General features: G+C 32.7%; 1 protein-coding gene across 1 annotated transcript; it reads right to left on the bottom strand.

The window, feature by feature from the left end:
* Nucleotides 1-1,743: 1,743 nt before the first annotated feature.
* On the bottom strand, nucleotides 1,744-7,287 carry LOC139485275 (toll-like receptor 13). Its single transcript, XM_071269621.1, has 2 exons — nucleotides 7,220-7,287; nucleotides 1,744-5,190 (listed from the first exon to the last, which is right to left on the bottom strand). The coding sequence occupies exon 2, from the start codon at nucleotides 5,185-5,187 to the stop codon at nucleotides 2,959-2,961; it is 2,229 nt and encodes a 742-aa protein (XP_071125722.1). The 5' UTR covers nucleotides 5,188-5,190; nucleotides 7,220-7,287; the 3' UTR covers nucleotides 1,744-2,958.
* Between the last annotated feature and the right edge of the window lie 4,611 nt (nucleotides 7,288-11,898).

The following is an 11,898-nucleotide window of genomic DNA, read 5'->3' as shown; positions in this document are numbered from 1 at the left end:
GCCCTGCGGGCTAATGGTTTCTGTTTTCAAGAATCAACGCTTATCTATTGTATCTATATCACATCCAATCATAGATTAGAATCTGAATAACTGTATGGAAACAACTCCAACCAGCGATTAAACCAAAAATCTCAGCTATCCGACAGCTCTTTGAGAATATATGAAACAACCTATTGTGTTTGTAAACCAGCCAATTATCGGATGACACAAGAGGGAGCTGGTAATTAAAATCCATTTTTTTTAACACATATCTTGTTTCCATCGACAAGAGTCAGTTTTCACGGTCTTGATAAAACAAAAATAAAAAAGACCATACTTTGACCTATACTGGTTTACTTTTACAATATTATTATCTATATATAAGCCTTTAAAAATTTAGTAATACATTTTGCTGTACACAGAAACTCCTTCAACACACATATTAAATCAACAAAAGATTCTCCAAGATACTTATGTTTTACCCGAAAATTGATATGAAAAATTTGAAATATAAGTCTAGCGGTAGCAGTTGGAATGATTTTGGGTCTCGAGCCCGAGCCATTTCAGTTCCAGTACCTGTTTATTATTTTGGTATTGTTGTTGGATGCTTAATTTGTTTAAGTACTGCAGATGATATTTTGTCCCGGCAATAAATTTGTGGAATGAAGTCATGTGTTATGTCTAGCAGCTAGTGGTTTAGAAGATTAGGATAATTAACCTCTAGAGATCAGTGCTACATAGTCTCATTGTTTTATAATAAGTAAAATAAGTGTTTTAAAAGTTTCTTTATAATTTGGATCTTACTAAAATAATAGGCGTAAACAATTTATTAATTGACAATGATAATCTAGGGTGTTGTTTAAAAAATCTCCCTAGGTACTTCATGTGTTTTTGCGTATAATATAAGATAATACAAAGGATATCGTCGTCAATAGCGCTCATTGCAAATGACAACATAAACCACCGGTATCCGTATCTTCCAAAATAAAAGTCACTCAAATCAAAGACAAAAAAACAAAAACAAGGAACTGCCCATGATAGATTGATTGTCACAAAAAAGAAATATCGTTGGACTTCTTCAGAGTTTACTTCATGTCAAGTGGTTGTGTTTGAATCGTCAAAATTTATAAGGTATTTCTAGTATTTCATGTATTAAAGTTAAGAAAACATATTGTTAACTCTATAGACACCCGCAGCATTTAATATCTACTTAATTTGTTAAAATTACTAATATCAACTTTGAAAGCTATTGAAATTCGACATCCGTGTTTTGACCTATTTTCATAGTTTTGTTATTATCATATCGGTTTTTTCGTTTTTTTCAATATTGTTTGCATTATTGATGTGACCCATAAGCACTCGGTATGATAAATAACATAAGGCATTTTGGTGAGTGTGCTATTGTAGATTTTCAATAACGTAAATACACCCCTTCGACTAGGTCTTCATACAGTAATACTCCTTGCGACTTGGTCTTCATGCATTTATCATCTAAATAACGTGTTATAATAGTCTTTTTTATTTGTCTTTATGTTTTTTACTGTAACTGTTTAGCCTGATTTTGTTGTATCCATTTGTCGTGGATCTGTATTTATACATCCCGTCATTGTATTATTGTTCTCTGATCATTTCTGTATTCTTGTTCATTTTTGCTGATATGCTTGGTCTTTATGCCTTTTTTTGCAGACAAGCTTTGTTTATAAGCTTTTTGTGTTTCTTTGTTACATAATATGACGTGGCGTAGAATGAATATAAGTAAATCAGTTTCTCAAATTTTGTCTAATTTAATTTTTTGTTCTATTCTTAGTATTTTAATGTTTCTAAATGTGTTCCATTTGGTTCTGAACTTTTTGCTACATTTCATTAGTTTGTTCTCCAATCTTCATTCTTCTAAATATTTTTTACTTCGATATATGGACTTGATAATGACGATCATCTATCATAAAAGGAATGGACGCAAACAAATCAGCAGGATGCATTGTAAACTTGTGTTTTTCGATTAAATATCTAATTTCAACAGTAATAGATCATTGTGTTTAATCAGAATTGATAGAACATTTCGATTTACTTGAACATCATTTTGAAAATAAAAATTGTTTTGACATTGTTTGCGATATACAATATGATACAATTTACCCATTTTTAAGGACCTTGTGAGCTTTACGGTGGTCCGTCATTCTCAATTTTATTTAATCAATTTTGACAGTGTTTTGACTATCATCTCTTAAACTGCCTTTTTAATTTTAGTTATCGTCCCTGCTGAAATAATAGGTTGTAACTGATGTGGCATATTTTGGCTTTTTTTTTTTTAACTTAAGGAGCTATCTTCTCTAAAAGTTTCAGAAAATCTTGAAATCTGTTTTGGAATTGTCTATGAAATATCGATTTTAACTTGATATGTTTACAGTTTATAGCTCTTATCTCAATAACTATGAAAGCTAAGTTAACACCAATTGAAATTATGTTCAGGACTTAAAACAATAAATACTTTGTGCAATTTAAGTATAAAAAAGAAGATGTGGTATGATTGGCCCCGAAATGAAAACGTAAAACAATTCAAACGAGAAAACTAACGACCTAATTTATGTACAAAAAATGAACGAAAAACAAATATGTAACACATAAACAAACGACAACCACTGAATAACAGGCTCCTTGGGACAGTCACATACATACATAATGTGACGGGGTTAAACATGTTAGCGGGATCCCAACCCTCCCCTAACCTGGGACAGTGGTATAACAGTACAACATAAGAACGAACTATAAAAATCAGTTGAAAAAGGCTTAACTTATCAGATTGAAAAAAAGACAAGTGGACGTGGCCGGGTACTTGTACATCTCAACAACAAAAAGACACTAGGAACATATCTGAGAGTACTCGCAGTTATCTGACAGCTATTTCAAAGCCACTAACAACTAATTAAAAAATCATGCATCTAAGACTAAATTATTCCTTGTTTGCAGACTGTTACATTTTCACCCGGTAGGCAGTTCAGTCTCAGATGAGACGCTTGTTTGACCATTAAAGCTTGGATGATCAATTCCTGAATAAAGTAAAGAAGTTGGCGGATGTCCAAGTGGTTTTCTTAAACTCTCTAATAAAACTTTCCAGAATAGTTCTGACCCTACACCGGAACGGTACCTTAAGGAGGGTGTACTATCCAGTAATGTACGTAGCTGACTAGTCATGTTTTGTGAGTCAATGGTTTCAAGTATGATAGGAACAATGACTTCTTTACCTTGGCGTCGGCGTCTCTCTTGTACAACATCTACCTCCCACTGACACCATTCACTTTGCGCGAAATTGTTCGATACAATAACTAAAACTTTCCACGACTTCTTAAGGAAATTGTCAACATTTACACTAATAGAATCACCTACTATGAAATTTCTATGGTGAATACAGAGTTGTAATCCTTCTTCATTTTCAAGCTTGTTTAAGAGATCGTTGTGAACCCATTTCCTATCGTTATCGCAATACACAACAAAAGCGTGATATTCGTAATCCTCTTCACTGTCAAGAGGGATATATCCCTGTTTCCGATTGTGATATACGCGTAATAAATATATGTAGTTCTTGATATTGCCCTGACACTTTGCAGTGATAGAACCAACAGTGATAAACGATATAACAACCATTCCTATGACAATTGCCATAGTGTACAGAGGATTCCATGGATTGCACATTTTGTCTGTAGGGTTATAATCTCTTAATACTATTCCATTCATATTATTGGGATGTCTGCATTTGTATTGATTTGGATACTCCTTTAAAATCGAACCATTCTGTTGAATCCAGTTTCGGAACCACATTTGGTCGCAAATACACGAAAAAGGATTACGAGCTAGATTTAATGTTTCTAGTCTGGACAAAAGGTCATCTGGGAAGCTGGTGTCATTTATGACAGATATATAGTTTTGTTTTAAATTCAGAAATTTCATTGATGTCATATTACCGAATATGCGATAACTGTTGTTCCAAAAATTTATTCCATTGTTATTTAAATGTAATTCCTGAAGCAATTTCATATGTGTAAAAACATTTGTTGGCAGACTTACTATCCTAGTTGATGAGAGAAATAATTTTTGTAATTTTCCCAGTGGCCGAAAAATCGTTTGGAAGGTTGATTCATCAGACGTCATATAGTTGTCTGTGAGATCCAAGTGTTGTAGATTTGGACACGAAGCAAAAATTCTGTTTGCATTGTATCTGCGCTGTTTGTCAAAATGAAAGTGCGATCCCTGTAAACTCAAAGTCTCTAATGAAGAACTATTGAACGCGTTTTGTGAAATAAATCTTAAAGGGTTACCGGTTTTAAGCAAATGTAACGTTCGTAACGATGGAAGAGAGGCAAAAACATTGTCTTGAAGTCGTCTACCAATGTATGTATAATCCAAGTATAACTTTGAAAGTCGGGGTAAACAGCGGAATGATTTGGGTCCAAGAAATCCAATTTTGTTACGACTTAAAATTATTGTATTTAAGTTAGGAAAATAACTAGTATTGTTTCTTCCACAAAATATTGGAACTTTTGCAAAATGATTTGAACTCATATCTAATTTGGTTAGTGAAGTCAACTGAGTTAACCAAACATGAGTTATTGGGTTATTGGAAAGAGATATATCTCGTAAACGGGTCATGGATTTAAATGTCGTAAAGTTGACATACGTAAAGCTATTAGCTTGCAAAAACAAATGCCTAACATTGCTTACATGAGCATTGTTGAACATATCTCTTGGAAGGGATTTCCAATAATTGAAAGTAAGGCGCAATTCAGACAGCTTGTACCTCGGAAAACTCTGAAAAGATAATTTAAGGACAGAAACATTCAAATGAGGTTCCGATGATACAATTAGCGAAGCTAGGAAAGTCAAATTTAGAAATGCGTCCTTGTCAATACTGTGTAAATCATTACCAGTAAAGTTTATTTTTTCTATTTGTTGAAATGTTAAATTGACCAATCCACATTTGTCTATTGCTCTTATACTTGTATTCGTGAATATAACAGACCGAATATATTTTGGAAGTCTTGGAATGTAATTTAAAGATCGCCCGGAACACACGGCTTTCCCATTCGACTTCTTTTGACATTTGCAAAACGGCTTAGGACATTCTTCAGGAGCACTAGACATACACGTACTTGCACATTCAAACTTGATGATTATAAGACATAACATGATGACACATCCTCTATGAAAAATCATGACCTGCAGAAAAAACAACACATCAATAACGTTGGAAAGGTATTTACAACCATTTATAAATTATATCTATCCCAAACATAGTATTATTTTTTATATATATCAAGTCGATTCATTGTGGCAGTACATGTGTTACATGATATGTTTTCTTCAAACTAAGAACTATTTTGTTCGTGTTATGCTTTATTCTCGTTTGAACATGGATGTGAACATATCAATGTTGATAAGAACAATGGGAATTCGAAAAAGAAGATATGGTATACAAAAGCGAATTATGCCATCCCTTCTATTATCATTATTTGTTCTTTCAAACTGTCTACTTTATTCTTTGCCTTGTCAACTTTAATTTCGATTAATTTATGATTACGCAACATGTATTTTTATAAGTACTTGTAGGTTAAATTACTACAATATTTGTATATATATAGTTTAACTTAAAATGCATATATCCAAGGACCTTGTATTTGTGTAAATATAAAATCTCAGCTGATTGAACCAAATGCCACAACAGCCCATTATTATACGATTTCTAATAAGATATGTAAAAATATTCCGAATCTATATAAAGTTATGAAAGAACAATGCATTGTCTCATTGACACTCATACCACATCTCCCTATATCTATATCAATACAGAATGTCATGCAAAGTAGTGTATATTGTTGGCACACCCAAGTTTACCCATTGATGGAAATTAAAGTAACGGCTAACTCATTTATATCAGGTTTTGCGATGCTATACACGACGTTCGATATAAATTGAAAGTTCAATGTTGATAATTCCCAAAATAATATTAACATTTCCAACTTGATGACAGAATTCCAAGATTAAACCTGGAATTCAGAAGTTTAATGTTGGAATTTCAAGATTCAGGTTGATTATTTCAAGATAAAGGTTGTTAATGCCAAGATTTAAGTGGATGATTCATGATAAAAGAGGGACGAAAGATACCAAAGGGACAGTCAAACTCATAAATCTAAAACAAACTGATAACGCCATGGCTAAAAATGAAAAAGACAAACAGAAAAACAATAGTACACATGACACAACATAGAAAACTAAAGAAAAAACAACACGAACCCCAAGTTGTCATACCCAAGTTTAATGTTGGAATTGTAAGATTCATAATTACAAGATTAAGTTGATAATTCCAAGATCAAAAGCGACAAATTAAAAAAGATAGATAAAACAAGATGGCCATAATACACCAGCGTAATTGTATGATGCCAATGAGACATCTATCTGACTAGATACCAACTGACTCAGATGTTAGTATGTGTATGTTAAACCTCCAACAAATACCAAGCTAACACCTTATAGTAAGCTATGAAAATCTGCGAATGACAATAAACTGTCTGGTTTATGTGAAAACAATTAATAAAAATAAGGAAACCACCAACGACAAACATTGAACTATTGTATCTTGATTTGAGACAAGCACATTTATAAGCGTAGCGGGGTCAAACATTTCAACCTTTGCCAAACCTGGAACACACGAACAAACGACATATCTAAATTGCACAAGATAAACAAAACAAACAAAAAATATCGAAAGACACGAATATAAAAGGACTCTCGCTTATCACAAAAAGAATTGCCTTACATTAACTACAATATTGAGCAGATAGTTGAAAATCTTCTTATAAAACAAACATTCAAACAACTAATCGTTTAATTTATCGGTTATAATTTAAAGCAAAAGAAGCTAATCAGTATTGTAATCTCGTACAAACGTAAAAAAGGCAAACGTAGATTAAAAAGTAAAGCTGAGGGAATTGCATTCACCCGAAATAAAGTAGTTAAACGGCTGTATTATACAACCAATATGTCTCTGTCTGCTAGATTTTGCAATCTTGCCAATGTAACCTAAAAAACTAAAGATTGAGTTTTAAAATATTAAGATAATGTATTCGTACATAATTAAAATCATTAGGAAAAAACTATACATACCAATATATCATAGATGCATGAACCATTAAATAATTTTCTAGTTTAACAAAACGTGAAAAAATAATCTAACTAGATTTATACTTACTCTTTTCTTTTTCTTTGGATTATGTATACCGCTTAAGAGATGACATTGTCTTCCTTGTCTATATTTGGAACCACGTATTGTTTACTGAACTTTATAAAACGGAAAACCCAACTGAATGTGGATTCTTTTAGTCGTAATAATTATTGAGGGCATGGTTACATTCGAAATATATACCGTTAATTTTATTTTGCAGAACACGCTATGATACAAAATCGATTTAGTACAAAACAAATACTATTATATCATTGTACTTATCTTTTTTATTTAAAAAGGTAAAGACATAAATCAGCTTAAAGTGAAGATGATCTTAATATATACCAAAGGTTGGGATATGTGTCAAAGTTATTCAACGAAAATAGTAAAGTAAATAGAAAAATACTTGTGTCGTTTAGAATCAGGTTTATTTTAAGATACAGTCTTGTTTATAAAAAGATAAAACAAAAAACATCAATGAATATCACAGAGATAAAATAATGCATTTTCATGAGTCAAAAAAAATAAGAAAATAGCCTACTTACATGGTTGATGTGCTGTCCGAAAAAAACACTGGGAGTATATTATACACTACTGTGGATTAGTTTATTTTCGTCCGTACCAATTTTCATGGATTTAGGAAACTTGCATAATCATGCATATTCAATTTTGTGGTTTTGTCAAAGTCTGGATACATTCCTTAAGACAATTTGTAGTTCGTTGAATACTGTATTCAACGAATATTGATGATTATCGCTATTTTGTGCATTTTTCTTTTGATCTTTTTTTGTGATAATTTTCATATCATGCTTCTCGCTTGAGATGGAAAAATTATCGCTAGAAACTAAGGAGGCCACGTGGCGTTGCTAACGAAATTGACATGAAATTGACAACGTCGTCCTAGGTAAAATAGCGATAAACAGATTATCATTGGTCATCTCAACTCGATTGCTTTTCTCACTTTCGCTGTACCAGCTCAAGCGAGAAAATCAATCTCGTTGAGATGATCAACGATAATCTATAAATCCACAGTATGTGTGAATTATCTAAAGACACTTGATAAAGATGATGTTTGGAAGTACATTGCCACGTCCACTCAATGTTTTCGTTATATAAAATTGAAAATGGAAATGGATAATAGGTCAAAGAGACAACAACTCAACTAATGAGCAATGAACAGCCGAAGGCCACCAATGGGTCTTCAACACAGCGAGAAATTCTGCATCCAGAGGTGCTTCAGCTGAACCCTAAACAAAAATATATACTATTTCAGTGAAATCGACGTCATACTAGACTCCGAAATATACTCAATAAACTAAAATTATAAATAATACAAGACTAACAAAGGCTAGAGGATCCTGTCAACATCAGCTTATGTACCCGTTTATAAAATAAATTAATCCATACAACTTAGTTAAAGAAAAAAAAGTAACATGATACCTTTGGGCTATTCAAAAACAAAAGTAAGAGACGGACACTATGATCAAAAGAAAAAATGTCGAAAACAATACAAATCCGATACAAAAATAACACAAATACAAAAAAATCAGGTCATAACTGATCCAAAATCATAAACATATCCTAATTTAAAATGAGAATACAAATAGTTTTCAAGAGAACAGAATCGATTCATAGGTGAAATTGATAACAATCTAAAAAAATGAAACATTGACTTAAGATCCATGTGACTCTGAATTGCTAGCAGTGGCGTTCGTTATGAAGTTAATTGAGACTTCGACATTTGAAACACATAGATAGTCTTCTGTGACACACACTTTCCCAATTACTTGTTAAAATAACTACGGTGTATGATGAAAATATATTAAGAGATGACTCAAACTCAACATTTATAGGAACCCTTAATATTTATTTTAAGATTGACAATCTATTGATTTTCGTACCAACTGGAATACGTTCGTTCATTACAGATGCTACTACACAGATATCGAAAACTCACAATAGGAAAATTGAATTTATCTCTTGTTTTGAAGTTTAATTTTCAATCTTTACTTTCTGTAGTTAGTTGTAAATCAAATTATGTTTATGTGGTATCCTTAACATCCAGTTCAGCACTTCATTCATTTAGTATCTAACAGTAACGTTAAGAAAAACGCAGCACATTTTCAATCTTATTCAGTAATCCTTCATGAGGTCTGCTTCTTGCCATTGTTGAGAGTGTGAGCGAGGTGAAGAGCTTTGTCGGTTTACACAGAAAAGCATGTTGTTTCATAAACACAACAACCAAAACTATACCAAATAGATATGGGGTGCCAATATAAAGTTGTTCAAGCCTCTTGATGATATCATCTCAGAACACAATTGAATACTATAATATATAGTCTGGTCACTCTGTACAATTGTCGAAGAGGAGTTTGAGAGGTTTTAACAAGGTTCATGCCTACAAAATGTGTTTTATATTTCTACCACAGTGTTGTCAACCCTATTTTTAGCCAACCTGGCTGAAGGGCCAAGTGAGCTTTTCTCATCACTTTGCGTCCGTCGTCCGTCGTCGTCCGTCGTCGTTACAAAAATCTTCTCCTTTGAAACTACAGGGCAAAATTAAATCAAACTTGGCCACAATCATCATTGGGGTGTCTAGATTAAAAATGTGTCCGGTGACCCGGCCAACCAACCAAGATGGCCACCATGGCTAAAAATAGAACATAGGGGTAAAATGCAGATTTTGGCTTATAACTCAAAAACCAAAGCATTTAGAGTAAATCTGATAGGGATAAAATTGTTTATCAGGTCAAGATCTATCTGCCCTGAAATTTTCTGATGAATCAGACAACCCGTTGTTGGGTTGCTGCCCCTCATTTGGTAATTTTAAGGAAATTTTGCCATTTTTTTGGTTATTATCTTGAATATTATAGATAGAGATAAACTGTAAAAAGCAATAACGTTTAGCAAAGTAAGATTTACAAATAAGTCCACATGACCGAAATGGCCAGTTGACCCCTTTAGGAGTTATTGCCCTTTATAGACAATTTTAATCATTTTTCGTAAATCTTAGTAATCTTTTTCAAAAATCTTCACCTCTGAAACTACTGAGCCAAAATGAATCTAAACTTGGTCACAATTATCTTTGGTGTATCTACTTTAAAAAATGTGTCCGGTGACCCGGCCAACCAATCAAGATGGCCGTCATGGCTCAAAATAGAACATAGGGGTAAAATGCAGTTTTTGGCTTATAACTCTAACCAAATCATTTAGAGCAAATCTGACATGGGTTAAATTGTTTATCAGGTCAAGATCTATCTGCCCTGAAATTTTCAGATGGATTGGATTGGGTTGCTGTCCCTGAATTGGCAATTTTAAGGAAACTTTGCCTTTTTCTGTTATTATCTTGAATATTATTATAGATAGAGAAAAACTGTAAACAGCAATAATGTACAGCAAAGTAAGACCTAAAATTAAGTAAACATGACCAAAATGGTCAATTGACCCTCTAAGGAGTTATTGTCCTTTATAGTCAATTTTTAACAATTTTCATAAAATTTGTAAATTGTTACTAACATTTTCTACTAAAACTACTGGGCCAAGTTCATTATAAATAGAGATAATTGTAAGCAGCAAGAATGTTCAGAAAAGTAAGATGTACAAACACATCACCATCATCAAAACTCAATTTTGTCATGAATCCATCTGCTTCCTTTGTTTAATATTCACATAGACCAAGGTGAGCGACACAGGCTGTTTAGAGCCTCTAGTTTTTTTTACACATGGACACAATCGGTTTTTTCTATTTGCAAGATTTCTTACTCACACATGTGTACAGAACGACAACATTACATTCTTAACATTGAAAGGTTTAAATAATTATGGTAACATAAATCTGTATAAAAGATTTGTAAATAAAGATAATTGTAACTATAAGGATATGTTATAATTGTAACGTGTAACCGGGTGGGGACGTTTAGATATTTTTATTCTCGGGTTCGTACCAGTTTCCTGGGATTTGAAAAGCAATTCAAAAGTTCTAAAGTCAATAAAAAGTTTACACTATCACTATCAAATATGAAACAAATACTATACTACATAAAACGAATTTCAACACCTATCAACCTAACCCGAACTTGCTGAATTGAAAACTGTTTAAAACACTTTCAGTCTAATACTGTTTAAAACCAACTGTTTGAAACTATAGTCTGAAACCTACATGTATCGAACTGGTTTGAAACATAAATGTATGAAACTGGTCTGAAACATAAATGTATGGAACGGGTCTGAAACATAAATGTATGAAACTGGTCTGACGGTTTGGAACTATTGTCTGAAACCTGAATGTTTGGAACTGGTCTGAAACATAAATGTTTGGAACTGGTCTGAAACATAAATGTTTGGAACTGGTCTGAAACCGAAATGTATCAAACGGGCTGAAACCTGAATAAAACGAATGTATGGAAACTATTCAAACTGTTGTAAACTTTCGACGTATGAAACTTTATTAAAATATATTTATATAACTGTTGGAACAGGGTAGCACTAAGGTATGGTTTAACAGCAAACACTCACTGCACTAGTGAGAGATGTGGAACGCAAAACCTTAGCACTAACCCTGTTTATACCACTTCTACGGAACCGAAACTATTTATATTTTCTCAACAGGTTTCAAACACTCCACTTTGTTTGACAAATCCTGCTTCTCGTCTTCAAATATTAACGGTCCTACCTTTCTAGTCTTCTTCTATCAACGTCTCCGATAA

Source organism: Mytilus edulis, chromosome 8, assembly GCF_963676685.1.
Source record: "Mytilus edulis chromosome 8, xbMytEdul2.2, whole genome shotgun sequence".
Classification (NCBI taxonomy): Eukaryota; Metazoa; Mollusca; class Bivalvia; order Mytilida; family Mytilidae; genus Mytilus; species Mytilus edulis.
Note: the sequence above shows the minus strand (reverse complement) of the source record. Positions and strands in the feature narration are given on the sequence as shown.